Source organism: Aristolochia californica, unplaced genomic scaffold (genome assembly GCF_029961685.1).
Source record: "Aristolochia californica isolate CCGP_79_NKW_82.1479 unplaced genomic scaffold, dmAriCali1.0.hap1 SCAF_4, whole genome shotgun sequence".
NCBI classification, from domain to species: domain Eukaryota; kingdom Viridiplantae; phylum Streptophyta; class Magnoliopsida; order Piperales; family Aristolochiaceae; genus Aristolochia; species Aristolochia californica.
The window spans coordinates 22,282,720-22,305,502 of NW_027182103.1; the positions used below are offsets into that span (position 1 = coordinate 22,282,720).

General features: G+C 40.7%; 2 protein-coding genes across 2 annotated transcripts; one reads left to right on the forward strand and one right to left on the reverse strand.

Annotated features, from left to right (window-relative positions):
• Positions 1-11,751: 11,751 nt before the first annotated feature.
• LOC137963143 (pentatricopeptide repeat-containing protein At2g34400-like) lies at positions 11,752-14,241 on the reverse strand. The gene is made up of 5 exons (XM_068810315.1): positions 13,995-14,241; positions 13,519-13,947; positions 13,298-13,438; positions 13,032-13,192; positions 11,752-11,856 (listed from the first exon to the last, which is right to left on the reverse strand). Exons 1-5 carry the CDS (start codon positions 14,239-14,241, stop codon positions 11,752-11,754), a joined length of 1,083 nt encoding a protein of 360 aa, XP_068666416.1.
• A 6,699-nt stretch (positions 14,242-20,940) lies between these two features.
• Positions 20,941-21,399, forward strand: LOC137963144 (uncharacterized). The gene is made up of 2 exons (XM_068810316.1): positions 20,941-21,224; positions 21,279-21,399. The coding sequence occupies exons 1-2, from the start codon at positions 20,941-20,943 to the stop codon at positions 21,397-21,399; spliced, it is 405 nt and encodes a 134-aa protein (XP_068666417.1).
• Positions 21,400-22,783: the final 1,384 nt, after the last annotated feature.

Here is a 22,783-nt window from a genome sequence, read left to right on the forward strand (position 1 = left end):
CCCCGGGCCTCAGACTCCACACCAAATACTCTGCACAGAGATTCTATATTTCTATTTGAAGGACATTTAACAGTTGGACTTGAGCCCCGACCACTTGCATGGCTCGTGGCATAGAATTTACTTACAACTCTTGCTACCACACAAGAGCAGGTTAGTGCTGCTGAGTCTTCTCAATCCCATGGGGAGAGTAATAGAAAAAAAAATTTTGATCCTGATGCTACTTTTGCAATGTTGGAAGAGTTGGTAAAAACTATGCAAGAAATCAGTGGTTTGCAAGACATTCATTCTGTCATTGAAGCTTCATTACAGGAAATTGGTGCTAGACCAAAGAAGCCACCTCCAACCTCAAAAGAGATGGTTGCAAGGCTTCCAGTCATCACAGTCACACCTGAAATCTGGGTGAAGCTAGGGAGAGAGACAGAATGTGCACTTTGCATAGAGAACTTGGTTATAGATGACAAGATGCAGAGTTGCCTTGCAAGAATTTATTTCCAATGGCTGGATGAGTATAATTCGTGCCCGATCTGCAGGCATGAGCTACAAACAGAAAACCATGCATATGAGAGCTGGAAATAACGTGAAAATGAGGCTGAAGAAGAAAGGAAAGGAGCAAAAATGCACTCCGAGGTGGAGAATATATGTTGAATACTATTGGTGCTTCTACCACAATATAGTACTTGGATAAAAAAAAATTGTTAATTTTCAAAGGAAACTTTCTGCCAACTGGGGGAACTAGTGGAGGGTTTCAAATACCACAATATCTATGTCCGGGGTGTTACATTGCAGCACTTACAACACTTATGTCATCCTGTGGGTTGACGCGGATGCCACAAATGCTACTTGGGGAGATATGGCAACATTTTGGCACGCATCCCGATCTTCAAGCTTGAGGACAAGCTCTTTCTCCAGAAGGGGTGTAATATTATGAACTCAATAGCAGGCCGAATCATGCAGAGATGTCATGGCTAAGTCAATTACTTTGGCTGAGTCAGTTTCTTAGTTATTAAGTTACTTACATGTTAAGTTACTTAGTCAGTAAGTTAAGTCAACTACTTAGTCATTAAGTTTATTTACTTTAAATGCTGTGGAGGGGCAATCTATAATTTTCTCTTGAACCTTGTCGACGTGATCCCTATTTAGGGGTGTAAGGAAAGGAAAAGAGACAAGTCTGAATTTAGATTAGACAGAGGGTTTTGAGTTCTCCTAAATGAGCTCGGGGGTGTGCTTTCTCCTTAACAAACCTAGGGTTTTCAAGCTTCTATTTGGCTTGATATTCTTTCTTTCTCTATGAATCATTGTGTTAGATCTGGGATCATAACAACTTCCCCTGCAAGAATGGTATCTGAAATATCATTAAAGATCAATTTTCCCATTACCTGCATAGGGTCTGATCGTAACCCTCATAAGTTCCCAACAATTTGGCAGAGATGCCAAAAGATTTAATGCATGAACTTCATCATCAAATTTAATTTGAATGGATGTCAATTGATTGACAATCATGCTAAACTCATTCAAATGTTATGCTACTGATGTTTTTTCTATCATCTTTAAATTGAAGATTTTTTTTGGTTAGATGTACCTTATTATTTGTGGAAGGCTGCTCATACATTTCGGACATAATCTTCATCATCCCCTCTGTGGTTTTCTCTGACGCCATGTTTAGAGCAACATTCTTCGACAATTTTAATGGGACTACTCTTAACACTTGTCTATTGAGGAGATTCCAATGATCATCCTTCATACCTTCTGGTTGCAAATCCAGAAGTGGTGCGTGCAGCTTTTTACTTCACAAATAATCTTTGATCTGTATCCTCTAGAATGCAAAATCCATACCATCGAACTTGTTGATTCCAAGTATCAATCCTTCTCCGCCAGCCATTGCTTTCAATCACAAACCAAACCTCTGATACCACTTGTTAGGAATTAGATACAGTAATTCCAAACTAACGAGAGCAATAATAATAAACACGAAAGAAATAAAAGCAAGCAATGAAAATTAAAAACAAGATTTATACAGGTTCGTCTCGAGGTGAGACTACGTCTTGTCTTCCGCCGCTACAGTAATCAACTATGAAGATGAAATAGTTTACAAAGAGAAACCACACACTTACATATGCTTTTCTCTAACCTCTCGAGCTACAGTTCCAGATGCTCCTCAGGATGATGATACTCATCAAAATGATAAAACCCTAACAACGACGACTCCATATATAAAAAGAAAATAGGGCAATTGGATTACAAGTGTGAAATTCCCACACTACCCTTAATGACACATCAGTTAATATATCGTGTCAGAGGGTAAGATTTAATTAAGCTCCACAACTTAACACGCATGGCATGAAATATTTTCCAAAATATAGGCCCAGAGATGACCCGATGCAGTGGGAGCTTATATGTCTAATTTTTTTTCCTTTTCAACTGTTGGAAGATGGGCCCAAGCCCACACGACCAAGGAAGGCCCACACATCTAAGAGATATGGAAGATTGGCTCAAGGCCCATAGACCAAGGAGAAGGCCCACATACCCATACACTGATGGAAGGATGTTAATAAAGAGTCGTCTCATAAAGATGGCACTGATGTAATTAGTTTAAGTATCAGGGGTATAATTGTAATATTGTAGTATTATTAATATATAAATTGAGTTTTAGGGGAAGGGTTAGGAGACAAGTCCATAACCTCTTATTCCTCCTATTTTCTCCCAATATGCGTTTCTCCTTTTTTCCTTGAGCTAAATCCATGGAATCCTGAAAAATCAACATGGTATCAAAGTATGATTTTTAGGACTATTGCTGTTGTTTTTAGAATTCTCAATTTTTTTGGGCGCATGATTCTACGTCTTCTCCTATTTTTTTATTTTAAAAGCTCTCAATCTCATTTACTCTATGGGGTTTTCCCTTTACATGATTATTCAAAGTTTGTTGTTGTTGATAATTCTCTGCTTCTGTCCTTGGCAAATTCTGATTCTAAATCTAGTGGTCTACCGCAAGTAGCTGCTATTTAGGCAAGGTTCACATTTTTCTTTGTGTGATTTAATATTGGATATCTCTAGGCTCCTTTCCATTGTTTGTTGTTGGTTACTGGTTGCTTGGTAACATATATATTTCAGAGTCTTTGTTAATCGACGTAACCACTTGAACTGGAAGCTAAAGAATTGTTGTAATTTTGGGTGTCCACATGACGCAGATGGGTTCTGGTTTCTGGTGCTTACTGGTTTGTTTCTGTGACGTGGATATGGATTGCTGGTTTTTGCGAATCCTTGAGCAGTCGTTGTTTCTAATTATTGGTTCCTAAGAATCCTTACTGATTCTGGTGGCTGATTTTGTTACTCTGTGCAGCGGTCATTGGATAACAGTAGAGTAAGAGAATATTTCTGCTGCAATTAGTCTCCACATATTCATCTATTGCTGATTATATTGCAAAATGCTTGTATGCATTAGAGTGTGCATGGTACTCGTTATTCATCACCTATTGTAGTCTTTATGTAACAAAGCACAGGGAGCAGTAATCTTGGTAGAGGGAGCAGTAATTTTTTTGCAGTCTGGTATGTGGTGGTCTTGACGTAATTTGTTATGGTCCCAGATCTGACACAAAGATTCGTTGTTAAGGTTCGGTTTGGCCATGGGGAATTTTAGAACAACATGGCAGAATTGTAGGGAGACATGGAGAGGAAGATGAAAATCAATTAAAAACCCTTAAGCTCGTTGAGGAGAGCTCCAAGCTTGTTTAACCTAAATTTAACCTAAAATCAATGCTTCTCTTTCTCATTACTCTTATCCCCTTAAATAGGATTCCCCTTGTTAGGGTTTAAGATAAAATATTACAAAAATACCCCTATAAATAAAATATTCCAAAAATACCCCTATAATTAAAATATTCCAAAAAATGCCCATGTAGCCTAAAATGAAATAAAATAATGTAAATTAAATATAAAGAATTAAATATTTATGTTATTGCATGCATAACATTACACCCCCCTCAGAAGAACGAGCTTGTCCTCAAACTCGTAAGAAGGGTTTGTATGCCGACGTCTCCTCTGGGCCCAAGTAGCATCCGCAATCGCTATGTCCGCCCTCTGGACGCCCAAAACTGGAGCACTCCCTCTAGCAACTTTTTTTTTTTTTTTACGCTTGACTGTAGGGATGCATGCCGAATGTCTCTACATCTCCCCAAGCAGCATCTCTGCCCTCCCTCAGTCCTGGACTGGTGTGAAACAGCCCCTCATGGCGGCCCCCCATTGGCCAGGTTGCACAGCCTACACTTTGCCAGCCTGGCAGCAACAACATCAAGACCAGCCCCCTAGGATGGAGAAGAATCAGCAGCACTAACCCCCTCCATTTGCTACATCTTGAAACACTCAGAGGCTGGAAACATTACCATCACTGATAACAGGTTCAGCAGAAGCAATAGATTCAGCATCACCGGAATGATACAGCCCGTGTCCAACACTCTGGGTTAGTGCCTTGATTGCATGCCAATAGCCCTCTGCATCCACAAGAAGCACCTCGGCTGGGCTGACTAGCAGCAGTGTATGCTGGACTGTCACAGCAGCCTTGTTGGCTTGGCTGGCTGTTAGCAGAGTATGCTGGACTGCCACAGCACTCCACTGGGTTAAGAGAGCCTTTGCTAGGTGTAAAGAACTCCATGGAGTGGAACTTCCTCTCAGCCCATAAACACTGCCATACCGTTTGCCTAAATATGGACCGATTAGGTGTGTTGTTTCCCATTGGTGTTCACCGAACTGGACAGCATTAATCACTGCAGTATGTCCCTGAATCACATCAGCTATAGATGCACCCTGTGAGCCATTTCCATTTTGGTCTACATATTCCAGGTGTTATTTTTTTCTGCTGACCCCATTGCTGCAGTGCCACCACAGTAGCAATTTGCAGGCCACTGTCCAAGTCAGGTGTGCATGAAGCTATGTCCCATTCATGGTTCTGTCTCTGTACACAATATGGAACTGCATTATATTTTTCAGGTTGTCGTTGCTGCTGGGGTGCCCTTATCTGCACTACAATAACAGCAGCAACATGAGATAGCCTCTTCGGCTCCAACTCAAAGCTAGAGGTGAAGTCTACATAACTAGACTCCATTGTCACCAGATCAACGGTCTTGAGAACTGATGTGCCTGTTACAATATCACTAATGTCAACTACTTCAACAATAGGAAGCTGGGTAGCATCTTCCAGAACTTCCATCCCAAAGATAGACATGTCAAATCCATAGACATTTTCCCATAATGGAACGCTAGGTCCACCTCTCCCAACTCCAGCAGCAAACATATTTGCCATATCAGGGAGAATGGTCCCTGCTTTAGCAGCAAATAAAATCAGTATTCCTGTACCACAACTAACATCAAGAACTGTTGCATGGCTCATGAGAGAAGGATTATTCAGAATAGATACCCTATAAGAATCTGTCCTCACCATCTCGCTGATCATCTCTCTGTGACTTCCAAAAGAACTGTACGCCCCAAAATAATTCTCGTTTACTTTCTTGATTTCTCTGGCAGCAATATTTGCAAAAGAACCCATCAAACTTTTATCCTTCCTTTCCCATGCAGGAAATCTTCCAAGCTCACCCCCCGGCATGCCATTTCCAGCAATAACATTTTGGGCCTTGTAAGCAACAATTGGAAATTCATGAACATCTTCATGTACCTTCTTAAAGGGTCCATGAACATAATCAAATTCAGATAAAACAGCATCAAGAACATTCTCATCCGCCAAGCAAATTCCAGCAAAATCTTTGACGTTGTCCACCTCCCTCAGGAATTCCTCTCTTTCAACTGTTGGGGTACATTCATCTCGGCCATCTTTGTCCCCGCCAAAACTATGCAAAAATGGATCCTCCGACATGAATGGTTTCAGATCTAATGTCTTCCCTTCAGGGACAGAAGCACAAGCAGTGCCAAGGAAGGACACTTCTGCTGAATTGCCTCCAAATTCTCCAAATTCAAATACTGGGGCTGTGAAGAAAATTACCTCATAGTCTTTCTTGGTGAGCCACACAAGGAATGGAGATTTTTCCCACTGTTCCATATACTCCAGTTCATTTTTTTCTTTGTCATCCAACGTTAAGCTGGGCAATGTGGAAGTGTTGTTGGAAGCATCTTCTGCATCATTAAACATACAACTGAATAACTCCATGCAGCTCCTCAAGCCAGGTAGTAAGTTCCTAGCTATAAGGCAACTATTTCTTCCAAAATTCTCAATTCCTTTCATGTATAACTCCTTCTCAATAGGAGACCAACTGTTTTCAGCAACATCTGTTTCTAATTCTCCCTTGCCTGAATAGAAACTTTGCATTGTAATAGGAACTTCAATCCCAATGTTTGGGTGGACTCCTGATGTACTTTCATCCGTTTTTCCCTCCACAAGATCAGAAGCTGCCTCTGGGCCATCCACTGTTTTCTGTTTGTTAGTTATTGAAGAAATAGATGCCTCATTAGTGGCCAACACACTATAGTTTATGGCGTTAGGCTTCCCCATATTTTCAGGACTTGTTATCTCTTCAAAATTTGTAGTTACATCCTTTTCTATGGAAGCCATATTGCCTATTACATCAACCCGAAGTGTTTGGACAAGGGCCTCAGCTACATAACGGCTAGTCTCCTCCAAAACAACTTCAACTTGAACCCCACATCCAAAAATTTGAAGACTCACAGCCGCACAGATATTGTGTTCATCCAAAGAAAAACAAAGCCCCTCAAAAAAAAATTTCAGCATTCTCTATAAAATTATTTCTATGAATCCCGGCAGCCCCAGAAAAAATTACATGTCAAAATTCATACACCCAAAATTTCTCTACTTCTCGGAACAGAAACACACCGGGCCAAAATTTCGAATTGGAAGTTCGTGGCCAAACAACATACATGGGATCCCGAAAATTAAACAGAAAGTCCCTCTGTTTGCAACACCAAAATTTTCATGGAACAATTTCGATGCCATTGGGAAATAATTATGTAAAACATAGATGGATTTCAGAAAAGAGAAGACGAAATTTTGGAAAATTCGTCGCAGGAGTTTACCCCAGATTTTGTGGAAATTCGTTTGCCGTTGTGCTGCCAAGACCGAGTTTGAGAAAAAATTTCGCCGACGGACCCGACGGAGTCTCTGCTTCTCCGGTGGCGAATTGTAGCCCGTTGGGGCTTCGCCGTTTGGGAGATTTCCCTGTCGACGGTGAAGAATCGACCTTCTGTCGGCCATGATAATGGATATTGGGAGGTCGAACCCAAATCAACTTTTATTGACAAGATTGTGTCCGCATACCCCCTCCGATTTCGGATTTCTAGGGTCTTTGGAGATTTTTGAGGTCCCCGTATTCGGATTTGGGGTCGCACCAGTATCGTCCACCACCTACTACGTCTCGGCAGAAAACCCTGCCGAATGCCCCAAATCGTGGTCCCCGTTGTGTGGCTTTGGCTCTCTCCCTGCGCTGAAATTTTGAAGGTTTCCGAGACAGCCTTTCTGTCCGTCCGAATTTGTGGTTTCCCCCAAATCTTCCGTAGGGCCTTCGGCTGGTAAACGAAAAAAATAAAAAGCTCCATCCGAGACAACTTCTGTTGCTTTCCCTTCTCGTACATCCTGCTCGGGGATTTCAAGTTTTATGAATTTTTCGGTCGCAACGCGATCAGAAAATACTTCTCTTGTTGTATGCAATTCTTTGTAAATTGCTCTATACTGTGCACGTCTTTCTTCCCATGATCACGCATGGCAATCCTTTTTTCTCATGACATAGACGGGCTCATTGTGTTCCCACTCTGATACCAGTTGTTATGGTCCCAAATCTGACACAAGATTCATTGTTAAAGTTCCAGTTCGGCCATGGGGAATTATAGAACAACATGACAAAATTGTAGGGAGACATTGGTGAAGCAATTAGCGACCTATTCGGATTCCATATCACAATCTCTTGTCTATGTCATTGCTGTTGTTTAAGGGCGTTACAACAAGAATTTTGGTTTGGAATTTCTATTTAAGGGGTGTTCCAGATTTCCCGCTGGTATTGCTGTTTGGACATCTCATTAACAGAAAATACGCATCCTTTTAAGAAGCATAGTTTTTTGTTTGGATTTCTGTTTGAATATCTGCATCTCATTAGCAGGAGATACATATCCCTTCAGCAACAGAACAAGGCTTTATCAGATTTTGTTTTTCAGCAACAGAAGCAGCTTCGTCTTCATTGGTATGGCTTATACAAGCTACTGATTTACCGATTGATTTCGAGAAACTTATCTTGATCTTACTGCTGACTTTCTGGAAAATCCTCTAATTGGTACCTTGAATTTAATATATCGGGAAGAGAGTCTTTGTTTTAATCGGAGTTCTCTACTATCTTTTGAAGATAGAATCGTATCTTCCTGCTGTCAAAATCTTCTAGCTGGTTTACTGAGCTGGCTCTAATCCTGCTCTACTTGGCAATCACCAGCACCACAATGTTACCATTTCTGGCTGAAGATGCATCTTTTGATCCGAAGGTTTCTGCTTCGTATGAATCTGAGTTTATTTATGGAAGATATCTTGATTCTGTATTGTCACCTACTGCTGTTAATCTGAAGAAAATATTGTCGAGTTTCTGATTATAACTGTCACTTCATTGGCAGATCTTACTGCTGTTTTTAGGAAACTTCTGATTCTTCTCAGAGCTACGTCCTCAGGATCGCTTGTTCATCATTGACAACCGCAACGATACCTCTCTGCTCTCTTTGGTTTTTCGCTGTGTTCAGAAGCGGGGAAGACGATAAATAAATTAAATTTCCAACTTTGGTGTGTTGGATGATATCGTGGACTGCCATTTTATATAGGAAAATCTTATACACCATTTGTAGCAAACTGGGCGATGCTTTCTCACCCTCAGCTTGAGGGGGAGTATTATAAGATGGACCTAAGCCCACATGACTAAGGAAGACCCACACATCCAAATGTGTTAAAATATGGGTTCTAGCCCATAAGACCAAGGAGGGCCCACACATCCAAGAAATGTGAATGATGGGCACATATAGTGATGGTAGGATGGTAAATAAAGAGTCATCTCATAGAGATGGCATTGATGTAATTAGATTAAGTTCAAGAGCATAATTTTAATATTGTAGTTTCATTAATCTATAAATTGAGCTTTAAGGGAAAGGTTAGGACACAAGTCCATAACCTCTTTCTTCTTCCTATTTGATCCCAATATATCATCTCTCCTTTTCTCCATGAGCTAAATGCATGAAATTCTGAAAATTAACACGGTATCAGAGCATTGATTTTCAGGACTCGTAGCTATGATTTTTAGGATTCCAAAAACCCTTTTATTTGTCATATTGATGGTTCATTTTTTATAGTTCTTTTTATGTCATCTCCTTCAGCTCTATGATTATTTTATCTCTTTGGCTTTCTTTGCAACATTCTTGAGAGGAGAGTCTCCACCATCTGAGTGTTGAATCCTTTGCCTTCTGACATCACTTGTCTCCAATTCAGTCATCAGTGGCTAGCCGTATAGTGATAGTTTTATTACTAAAAAGAGTAGTACCAATGTCAAAAAATGAAGAGATGTTTGTGATGCCGAGAAGACTAAAAAAACTTTTATTGTGGTCTTTATATCAGAGTCGTATATGGTATTAGTATTACACCTTTGGTCTCTATCGACGAGCAAGATCTGATCTACGACAGAGGAATGGAGTGCGAGGAGGCGATGAAGAAGGCAGGGAAGGAGGTGCAAGTGCTATACAACTTTGGTCTCGGGCACTGATTCTACTTGAAAAAAAATCGCCATTCTCTCCATCCCCATCCAATCCACGTCCACATGCATTTTCTACCACTCTTGTCAACTCATCTAAACTAGAGTAACCGGCTCAGAAAAGGAGAAAGTAGAAAGCTTCGCCTCCGATAAGTAGAAGTAGAGGTGTGCCACAACATCCACAACAACTGCGATTCAAGCGCCTGTGATGGAGCTGGTGAATAGCAGATACTATTCTACTCTTCTAGTTGTTGTCTGGTTGCATGCTTTCCTCCTATAGCCATTGCCTTTGTCATCGTATCACGACAACACTAGTTTGCAGCTAAATAGCTATTCTTCACTAGATTATTTTTCTCTATCGCAGAAAGAGGTTTATGCCAAGAATACATTTGCTCTTTCTGCTATTTTCTTTTTTGGAAAATTCCTTGGTTCATCTCCTTGCGTCAGGTCCATTGCCATTTACAGAGACTCATTAGTTGTTGTTGTTATATCTATTTTTTGGAATGTCTCGTGACTATATCCCTTTGTGTTGCCATTTTTGGATGACAACTCTAATTATTTCAGAATCTCCTTGTTGGTCCTCTACTATTTAAGTAACTTCTAAAGATAGAGTTTTTTCTGCTAGCCTTTCCTGCCCCAGCTAGATTGCCATTTTGGGAGGACGAAGATGATAGCCAGATTGATTTCACCAGCAAGTCTTGTAGCTGTCTCACCATTTGATATGCCGATCTTCAATCACGGCTTGAAGATTTTCCAAGATATTTATGGAAGATGACTGATCCATTGTGATGTTCAGGGATGATGACTTCTTGAAAAATTAAATGTTTATTAAGTTAGGAAACTTGTTTTCATCCCAACACTGATTCAGCTTCGAGCCCAACTCAGACCAGACCTTGTCGGGTCAACCCACCGACCTGAGACTCATTGCGTGCCGTTCGGGTTAACCTAGTGGGTTGGGTCAACTCAGACTGAATCAACTCAATTCAGATCAACCTGACTCAGCCCACTTGTTTTCCTACCTCGGTTATACAGGTCCAGGTCCTGAGTTTTATACCTATTTCTTTCGTGACTCAACTACATTGGTCTACTACTTAACTCAGCTTGACATGGTCCCTTGGCTCCAACATGATATTATGTAGAATTAATTGACAACTTATTCCTTGGTCAACATATTATTGGTGTACAACCTTCTAATGATCTCTGAGTGGATTATTTTATGGGTCCTTGAATTTTCATTATTTGGTACGTGTTATTGGGCCCATGCCCATTTCATTTGCTACTATTGTGTCTCTTTGGCTGAGACATTATTATTTAAAGACTTGTTAGTTGCTGATTGTTGTCAGCATTGGTTATTTGATGAAGTAGAAAGCATATGGTGGCCCCAAAATATTATCTTTTGGGTGATTACCTATTACACTCCTTAATTGGTATTTATTACTCTTGCCTATGGAGGGACACGATGATGGAGGAGTTTGATTACACTTCTAAGCAATTCCTAGAGACCCACTACCTACAGAAGATAGGAGTTTGCCTAACATCCAACATGAGTTATTTGACTGGAGTATGGAGCGATGTCTTATGGCTAGGAGTGATTTTACTCTCACTTATATTATGCCAATTAGGCCAATTGGAAGAGACCACCGGCTTGAGGGGGAGTGTTGGAAGATATGGTGAACTACCATTTTATACGAGAAGATCCTATACGCCATTTGTAGCAAGCTAGGCATTCATGTTGTTCTCTCACCCCTAGCTTGAGGGGGAGAGTTGGAAGATGGGCCCAAGCCCACACAACCAAGGAAGGCGCACACATCCAAGTGTGTTAGAAGATGGGCTCAAGCCCATAAGACCAAGGAAGTCCCACCCATCCAAGAGATGTGGAAGACGAGCTCAAGGCTCTTAGACCAAGGAGAAGGTCCATAGGCCCATATAGTGATGGCAAGATGGTAAATAAAGAGTCATGGCATAGAGATGGCATTGATGTAATTAGGTTAAGTTTTAGGGGCATAATTGTAATACCATAGTTTCACTAATCTATAAATTGAGCTTCAGGGGAAGGGTTAGGACACAAGTCCATAACCTCTTTATTCCTCCTAGTTTCTCCCAATTTGTCATCTCTCTTTTTCTCCATGTGCTAAATCCATGGATTCCTAAAAATCAATAAGGTGCTGTAGAGATTTTATTCTGCCGAGTGACCCGAACCGGGTTTGTTCTGTTCCACATGGTAAACCCAACGGGCGAGCGCCAGACTCATTCTATTCCGCTTGGGTTAACTCAGTGGGTTGGGTCAACTTGGTCTAGGTCAACCCGACTATGCCCTCTTGTTTATTTTCCTATGTTATATGTGTTCGGGTCATGAGTTCTCTATTGATTTCTCTTGCGACTCAGTAATATTGGTCTGATATTTGACTCGGCTCAACTTGGTTCCTTGTCTCTGGCTGGATTATTATTTTAAAGTATTGGCAGCTTATTCCTTGGTCAGTATATTATTTTGTGCACAAAATTGCAACAAATTATTTTAAGGATAATTTTTTAAGGATTTTTATTATTTGGTACGTGTTATTGGGCCCAAGCCCATTTCATTTGTTGTTAATATGTCTCTTTGGCTGAGACATTATTATTGAAGGACTTCTCACTTGATGATTTTTGTCAGCATTGGTTATTCCGATGAAAAAAAAAAAGCACAAGGTGGCCCCAAAATATTATCTTCTGGGTGATTACTCTTTACCCCTCCTTAATTGGTATTTTTTATTCCTATCATTTGAGAGTCGGTGTTTTGTGGAGGGATACAGTGATTGAGGAGTTTAATTACACTTCAAAGGAATGCCTATAGACCCACTACCTACAAAAGATAGGAGTGTGCCCAACATCCAGCATGAGTTATTTGACTCGAGTATGGAGCGATGTCTAATAGCTAGGAGTGATTTTGTTACAGTCCCAAATCTCACACGGTGATTCACAGTGGGAGAAGATGAAGGACGAAGAAAATCAAGCCGAAGGGAAACTTGAGACCCGAGGTTTGTTGACCTGAACACACATCCCTTAGCTCATTTAGGAGAACTCAAAAATCCTTTCTTTAACCTAAAATCAAGACTTCTCTTTTCCATTCTTTTCAACCCTTAAGTAGGGTTCAAGAGTACAAAATTAAAAATATGCCCCTCTATGCCACTCAACTTGAAAAGTAAATAAACTTAATGACTTAACTTAATAACTAAATAACTTAACAACTAAGTAATCTAACGACTAAGTAATAGACTCAGCCACGTCGCCTCTGAATGACTCGGCTTGCTATTGAGTCCATAGCATTACTCCCCCCTGAAGAAAGAGCTTGTTCTCAAGTTCAAAGATAGGGTAAGCTTGGTGGAGCGTCTCCATGTCCTCCCCTGGGCCAGTCGTGTCATCTGTGGCATTTGTTGGGAGATTTTGTTCCTCTTCTTGTTTGATGTTGGGAATATTATGATGTTGCTCGTCTATAGAAAGTTGGTTGATGTCGTCTTGCACTGCTTGGGAAAATCATTTTTCACACACTTCCATGCTTGTTGGACTATGTGCTCCATCCAAAATGAAAATGAGACCTCCAAATTTACAACTACCCTCACTTTGTGTAGTAGCATGTGGGTCAAGATTAGCCATGCACCAAAAGTGTGCGAACTTGGGACTGATGTCAGATATAGTCAACATTTCATTAAAACACTTGTGGCCCTCTGATATTAATCCTGCATGAATATAAGCATAGAACAGACCAATAAAGGTAATTTCCTTGGTCAACACATTTTCTTTGATGTTGCCTTAGCACCCATTTCGTTATTGGAACTTTGTCCCACCATTGCCGCAAGATATCCATGAATACAGTGTCCGAACATCATTGTATTCCAACAATTTAAATTTCTCTGTGAGATTTGGTAAAAAACTCTTCTAGTATCATCCACCTGAAGTACCTTGACAAGCATGTCATGAAACTGGTTACCAACATCATACACCCTACATACCAGTGGTTGGGCAGTTTCAAATTGACACACAAATCCGATTTTTGAAATCCAAATAGGATTCAATTGATTCGTAATTACTTCTGTCCACCCCAGTTCTTCCAGTGTAGCATATCTTTTCTTTGCGTAAACTATTGCCCAAGGATCCCCCAATTTCTGGTTACCATTAGTGAGTGCATTCCATGCTAGTAAAACTTTTTGGTCCATTCTATCAAGTACATAATGAACAATCTTGATTTCTCCACATTTGGCAGACATGTTACAACAAACACCTCATATAACAAACCAGTCCATATAGTTCTTCCAGGAATTACCATTCCTTGTCGCATAGATCCTAAATGGGATAAAGCAGGGAGAAGGCTTATAATAGTACCCTGATCTACTAGTATGCCTTCAGACTTACCCAAAACATGGAAAAGCTTAATTGCCCCATCAGCAAGCCCATTCTTTGCAAAACCATTGAGGATAGTGTTCCATGACATCACATCTTTTCTGCAGAATCCAGCTCTCATGGTGTGCCAAAGTACCCACATCTCGAAAGGGCATTTCATCAATTGTTAGGTAAGCACTAGGAATATCCCCGAACTTGGAATACATATGCATCAAAGAAGTAACCACAAACACATCTCCACACATTTCATAATCATCCAAAATAGCATTCCCACAACCCCCACCTGGTCGAAGAATTTCAACGAATAAGTGTCCTAGTGGACGCTACTTCTCCGCAGGCTGAATACACGTGACCCAAAAAATCCCCATCGCAAATTTTTAACACTAGAGCCTGAACTCCTTCCAAATCACCAGTGGAAGCCAATATATCAGCAAGCAACACATAACGTTCAAGCTTATGCAAGTAACCTTTCTGGTTCTCAGCCCAACTGAACACCCTCAACACCATTGTAGAGTTTTTTCTTACAAAGTCTAGGGACTTGAGAATGGACAAGACAAAATTTGGAGAAAATCGGTTTTGAAACTTGCCACAAAATTCAGTCAAGTTGGTTTCCAACTTGGAGGCCGAGAGCGAGAGTGAGAGGCTGCAACTCGATGGTCACAATTTCAGATCGAAACCAACTAGTCTAGACTTATCATCTTCCACCAAAGCAACTATTTCCACTCCAAAATCAAAATCTCAAGATTTTTATGCCCCCTGATGAAGTAGAGCCTGATCTGTTGCCAAAGGCAAACAACTGCAACATGGGGCTTCTCCGCTCGGAAATTTTCTGTCTCCAATTCTAGGAGAAGTTTAGGTTGCCTTGAACAGGGGAGATTTGAGGTCGAACCAAAATTTGGCTGTTCTGACGCGATTTGAGGTCGAATGATGGGCAGCAACTGTTCATCTTCCGAAGCGGTGACCTTCCCCTCTAAGGCCTTATAGCGATGCTTCTCAATTTTGGCCAATCTCAAGTCTTCCACCCTTCAATCTAGGGGTGGATTTCTTCCAAACATCATACCCCACATCCCATTGATTTTTTGGTCGTTTCTTTTCATTCGTTCCTCACTTTTTGCCCACATTGCTGCATTTTCTACCCTCATTGCTGCAAATCACACCTCTCTGGATTTTGCTTCGAAGCTTGTAACTCTTGGACGAATCACCCATGTTCAAGCTCTTATAACAAGTTGTTACAGTTCCGGATCTCACACGATGATTCACAGGGGGAGAAGATGAAAGACAAAGAAAATCAAGTCGAAGGGAAGCTTGAGGCCCTAGGTTCGTTGAGGATAACGCACACCCCGGGGCTCATTTAGGAGAACTCAAAAATCCTTTGTTTAACCTAAAATCAAGACTTCCCTTTCCCATTCCTTTCACCCCTTAAGTACAGTTCAAGAGTACAAAATTATAGATATGCCCCTCCTTGACATTCAACTTGAAAAGTAAATAAACTTAATGACTTAACTTAATAACTAAGTAACTTAATGACTAACTGACTCAGCCAAAGTAATTGACACAATCACGTCGCCTCTGAATGACTCAAGCTACTATTGAATCCATAACAGATTTTACTCTCACTTATATTATGACAGTTGGACCTCTTGGAAGAAACCACTAGCTTGAGGGGGAGTGTTGGAAAATATGGTGGACTTCCATTTTATACAGAAGATCCCATACAACATTTGCAGCAAGTTGGGCTTTCATTATGTTCTATTAGCCCCAAATGTGGGGGAGTGTTGGAAGATGGGCCCAAACCCACATGTCCAAGGAAGGCCCACACATCCAAGAGATGTGGAAGATCGGCTCAAGGCCTGTAGACCAAGGAGAAGGCCCACAAGCCCATACAATGATGGTAAATAAAGAGTCATCTCATAGAGATGGCACTGATATAATTAGTTTAAGTACCAGGGGCATAATTATAATATTGTGGGATTATTAATCTATAAGTTGAGCTTCAAGGGAAGGGTTAGGATACAAGTCCATAACCTCTTCTTCCTCATGTTTTCTCCAATATGTCATCTCTTCTTTTCTCCATGAGCTAAATCTATGGAGTCCTAAAAATCAACATCAATAAACTGATGAAAACCAAAAAATTCTTCTAGCTTGTTTCCATCTAGAAGGAGATATGTGTGTTGGTTCCAAGAGAACAACCACACCAGCCCTCTTATCACTTGGCATGTGTTTGTACAAGATCTATGCATATGATTTGGGCCAACCAATATCATGATTTTGATTCTCTTCTCATAAAGCTCAAGCAAAGTGGCTCCATCAAAGAGTACCAAACAAAGTTTGAATGCATAGTCAACTGAGTCCATTGGCTCAAGTTGGTAGCTTCATTGGAGGCCTTAAACAAGAAATACCAAGTGAGGTAAGGTTATACCATTCTAGAATCCCTATTGGAAAAATTTACTAAGCTCACATACAAGAAGAAAAATTACCCCTCCTATGTTTCAAACTTAAGTGTTCTGCTATGGACTCAATAGTAGGCCGAGTCATTCAGAGGTGTCGTGGCAGAGTCATTTAGTTATTCAGTTAATTGCATTTTTCAATTTGCTTTTACTTCATTTTTATTTCAATTGAAGAGTTATTATGCCATAAGGGAATTATTTTAATTCTTTCTCTTGAACTCTTGTTGGCGCCAAACCTACTTAGGGGGGAACGAGGAATGGGAAAAGACAATTTTGATTTTAGCCTAAATAGGGATCTAGAGTTCTCCTCAATGAGCTCTAGGGTTGGAGTTATCCTCAGAGAACTCAAATATCCAAGTTCCCTTTTGAATTTTACTTTCTTCTCTTTTCCATTTTCCAAAACCAAGAGTGACCTTAGCCGTGCTGAACCCGTCCCCAAAACTCTGGATTACCCTTTCTAGCGTCGTGTTACAAGATCCATGACCCGGGACCATAACAACTTGTTATTAGAGCAGGGTAACATGGGTGATATGTCCAGCAATGAAGAGTTGAGAGCCATGGTCAGAGAGATGCAGGACGCAAAGGCCGAACAAGAGGTGAGAATGACAAATTTCGGCCAACAACTAGAACAAATTCCAAGTATTATCCTACAAATGAAGATACTCTCAGGTATGGTTTCAGATCTTTTGGCTGCAAGAAACCCAACCCCAGACCCAAGGGGGGGAGGACAACTCGCACAGTAGAAGGGGGGAGAAGCATGCAAGGCGCATTGGTGTCCATGCACAACAGGGTGGAGGTACAGTACCCAGGTATACAAAATTGGATTTTCCCACTTTTACTGGACTAGACAACCCCTTAATTCACTTGCATAGATGTGAGAATTTTTTTTTAATCAAGGGACACCTGAATTTGATAAGGTGGGACTGACCACCTTCCACATGCTTGTTGAAGTGCAGTTATGGTTTCATCAAGTAGAATCTGAGAGATTGGTGCTAGATTGGGAGGAATTTAAAGATTTATGTACTATAAGATTGAGCCCTCCAACACACAGCAACCCGTTGGGGGATTTGGTCCTATTAAGACAAACCGGATCCATGGACCATTATCATAAACAATTCCAAGAAAAATTGGCTCAAGCAAGCAGGAAGGTTAGAGTCGACCAGCAGGTAAATTTGTTTACAGCAGGCCTTAATGAGTCTTTGAAGTTAGAGGTGGAACTCCATGCACCTGCTGATTTGGCATGAGCAATGGATTTAGCTCAAGCACTGGATGCAAGACAGAAAGTTCAAAGTTGGATGACTGGTTGACAAGGAGGAGGAACTACTCACCTTAGGTGACCTTGCCAACAATGCATCCACCCAAAAATACACTGACTAATACTATGGCAGCAGATAAAAGGACAAACCACCATTGAAATATATAAAAAAATTATCTGGTTTAGAAATGGCTGACCGCAGGGCAAAAAACCTATGTTATAACTGTAATGAACCTTACAGAGCAGGCAACCAATGTAAAAGATTGTTCTGGTCGGAGTTAGATGCATTGGCATAAGAAGAACCAAATGAAGGTCCTCAAGAGGAGGACGAACCAGAAATTTCTTTGAATGCAATAATTACTAGACAGAAGTCAGCCAAAAGTATGCAAGTACGGGCAAGGGTTCTAGACAAGGAACTTGTGGGGTTAGTGGACTCTGGAAGTACCCACAATTTCTTATGCTAAACAGCTGCTAAACATCTTCAACTTGGGATCCAGCCTCACCCAATTGCCATGGTTTTAGTTCCCAATGGTGAGAAAATCCCTAGCTATGGGGTCAACAAGGCAGTAAAGTTTTCAATTGGTAACACTCATTTTACCACTGAATTTTTTGTCATACTATTAGCTGGATTTGATATGGTACTTGGAATCAAATGGTTGCAAACCTTGGGCCCAATTTTGTGGGATTTCTCTGTTATAACAATGAGTTTTGTGTCGGAAGGAAGCCAAGTAATGCTAAAGGGCAGTCAAGCTGAAGTGGCACATCATATCCACCTACTACACAAATAGGAACCATCAGACAACACGTTAGAAAAGTGATTGGAAGAGTTCATAGACTTGTTTCAGGAGCTTTCAAGGTTGCCTCCATTGAGGCACTGTGATCATATAATTTGTTTAAAATCTGGATCAGATGTGGTGGTTATTAGACCATATAGGTATCCACACCTCCAGAAAGATGAAATAGAATGGCAGAGCCAAGGCTTGCTGGAATAGGGCCTTATTTGCAACAATTGTTCCCCATTCTCTTCACCAGTCCTTCTAGTTAAGAAACATGATGGCACATGGAGATTTTGTGTGGACTACAAGGAGCTAAATGTAAAAATAGTTAAAGACAAGTTTCCCATACAAGTTGTGGATAAGCTATTGGATGAATTGCATGATTTTCAAATTTTTACCAAGTTAGATTTATGATCAGGTTATCATCAAGTTAGAATGCATCCTTCCGATATTGAGAAAACAACATTCATACTCACCAAGGACATTTTGAGTTCGTGGTGATGCCACTCGGGTTATCCAATGCACCTTCCACATTTCAAGCTTTGATGAATGAGGTGTTCCATGGCTATCTCCAAAAGTTTGTGTTAGTCTTCTTTGGTGATATTTTGATTTACAACATATCAAGGGACAAGCATTTGGAAGACTTACAACTTGTTTTCCAACTTCTCCGAGCACGTCACCTCTACTTGAAATGCTCTAAATATTCATTTGGGGTACCCCAAGTTCTTGGCCACATAATCTCAGTAAAGGGTGTAACCGTGGACCTAGAAAAAATTACAGTAGTTACCAATTGGCCACAACCGCACAACATTTCAGCCATAAGAGGATTTTTGGGGTTAGTGGGATATTATTGGAAGTTCATAAAAAATTTATGGAACGCTGGCCATTCCCTTGACCAGTCTTCTCAAATGCAATGTCTTCAATTGGAGCGATGCGGCTATAGACTCTTTCAATGCACTCAAATAGGCTTGAGCTTCCACCCCAGTCCTGCAATTGCAAGACTTTGTGGCCTTATTTTTGGTTGAGTGTGACGCTTCCGAGAGAGGTATTGGGGCAATTCTACAACAAACTCAGCATCCCATTGCATAATTGGCCGCAAATTAGTGGCACATCACCAAAAGTTACCCGCTTGTTAATGAGAGCTAATTGGTTTGGCCAAGGCTATTCAACATTGGTGGCCATACTTGCGGGGACGCACCTTCCTCATCCGCACTGATCATTACAGCCTCAAAATTTTTACTGGAGCAATGCATCTCTACTTCTCTATAGCGGCATTAGAATAGAAAATTAATGGGATTTGACTTTATGATGAAACATAAGTCGGGCAAATAGAATAAGGTGGTTGTTGCCTTATCCCGTCGTCTGGACGAACAACACCAATTATATGCGATTAGTTAGCCAAAGTCTCTCCTGTTAGACTCCATTAAAGAGGACCATTAGACTACTCTAGCACTCCAAGAATTGTCTCATAAGATTACGGCAAGGACAATGGACTCCTAGTGGGATATCTAGGACAACATTATAATGTATGACAATTGTATCTATTTACAACACTCCTTTTCCTTGATTGTAGTAATTTTATCCACTTATCATGATAGCACTCATGAGGGTGTTCAAAAGACGTTGCATCGAATTAGAGCAGATTTTTCTTGCATTGGATTAGGGCCAATTTTTTCTTGTAGATTACGTGACCTCGTGTCATGTATGCCAATGTGAGAAGGCTGAACATTTATCACCAGTTGGCATCCTTCAACCACTAATCCTTCCCACACAGGTTTGGGTTGATCTTTCCATGGACTTCATTGATGGCCTCCCCAAAACTTATGGAAAATCCATCCTATTTGTGGTGGTTGAAAATTTTTCAAAGTACTCTCACTTTATTCCATTGGCTCATCGTTATACGGCTTCCAGAGTAGCTCAAGTGTTTTTAGAAAATATTGTTTGTTTGCACGGCATTCCGAAGTCTATCATGAGTGATCATGATGCAGTCTTTACCTGCCATTTTTGGAGAGAGCTTTTCCAATTATGCGGTACCAAACTCAAATTTTCATCTTCTTTTCAACCTCAATCCAATGGCCACCCTGAGGTTGTTAACCGTATGGTGGAAACGTATTTACTGTGCTTTGTGGGTGACCGCCCTAAACGATGGTTCGAATGGCTTCCATGGGCAGAATATTGCTACAATACATCTTTTCATACAACTTTGCAAGTTACCCTTTTCAAGGTTCTCTATGGCAGGGATCTTCTACGGTTTTTTTCATATATTTGGCTCCACCAGAGTTGAATCTCTTGACTAGGCATTGCTGGACCATGATCAAGTACTCCAAGATGCTACCCAACATCTCAAGAAAGCTTAGGCTCGGATGAAGGAATACTATGACAAAGGGCACAAAGATGTTACATACAACCCAGGTGATTATGTGGGGCTCCGTCTCCAACCCTACCATCAACATTCCATTGCTGGCCCCCGCCACAAGCTATCACCCAAAATTTTTGGGCCCTTCTCGGTTATCCAGGGCATCGGCCAAGTGGCTTACCAGCTTCAGCTTCCACCACACTCTCAGCTTCATAATGTCTTTCATGTGTCACTCCTCAAACCATTCAATGGTACCAATCCACCTCCGTTCTTACCTCCAGTGATAGAGGGGCATGTTATCCTCTCTCCAGCCACAATTTTGCAAGCCTGACAAATTCATAATAGGTGGGAGGTTCTCATCCAGTGGGCTAACACGTATGAAGCATCTACAACATGGGAAGATCTGGAGACATTCCGCCAAGCCTACCCTGAGCATGAGGACAAGTTCTTTCTCCAAGGGGAGTGATGTTATGGACTCAATAGCAAGCTGAGTCATTCAGAGGAGCCGCGGCTGAGCCATTTAGTTATTCAGTTAATTGCTTTTCTTTCAATTTGTTTTTACTTCATTTTTATTTCAATTGAAGAATTAGTATGTTGTAGGGACATTATTGTAATTATTTTTCTTGAACTCTTGTTGGCACAAACCTACTTAAGGGGGAAAGAGGAATGGGAAAAGACAAGTCTAATTTTAACCTAAATTGGGATTTGGAGTTCTCCTCAATGAGCTCTAGGGTTGGAGTTCTCCTCAACTAACCCAAAGGTCTAGATTCCCTTATGAATCTGATTTTCTTCTCTTTTCTTCTTTCTCTTTTCCATTTTCCAAAACCAATAGTGACTTTAGCAGTGCAGAACTCATCCCCAAAACTCTAGATTACCCTTTCTAGTGCCATGTTACAAGATCCATGACCCAGGACCATAACAGTTTCTCAAATTACTTAAGTTGAGATCAGTCGGTTAAGAGATTCCTTATAACTAGAGATCTCTTAGGACATTTGGCTAAACCAGCTCCACCCATAGATGAAGTTAATAATTTCTATATTAAATGGCTCAAGAATGACACAATTGTCATTAGTTGGCTAATTGACAACAAGGAGGAAACTATATGATGTATTTAATAACATGTTTATTACTAAATAAGGAGAAAACTTGCATGATTTCTTGGCTAGGTTTAAGAGGGCTGATTAATGAGTGGGAAATTTTCTCAAACCTAGTCCATTGATATATCGGTTCAAGAAAAGCAATGGGAGGCCTTAGCAGTTGCTATTTATTTGTCAAATATCAAGTTATTTCTTGAAGTGGAAAAATCCCAACTCCTTACCTCCTCCACATTTTCATCTTTTGATGACATACGTGAAATATTACTTCAGATACGAGATCCTTCCTCCACCTCTCAAACTAATGTATCATCTGCTATATAGTCAGGAAATAGGGGTAAATCTTCTACCACCCGAGGGCACGGTAGAAATTATAGAGGAGGCCGAGCAAGAGGTGGTAGAAGTGGCTCAGGTCCTTCAAGGTTAGACAAATGTGTCTGCACTCACTATGGTGGAGTAACCATCTGGTCGATACCTATTGGAAGCTTCATGGCAAACCGAACTGGGTCATTGCCAACCAAGCCTCGGTTCAAAATGAGAATAATGCTACCCAATCTAAGTCACAAAGAGAAAAGAAGACTATCACCGATGATGATTATGATATCTTATAAAGGATAAAAACTTTGATGGTATCCCCTCCATCTTTTTTTGCATCTTCAACTACTACTACTACTGCCACTACTTTGGGTATAATTTCTCTAACTTCATCCTCTTTATCTTGGATCATCGACTCAGGGGCCTCCGAGCATCTTATAG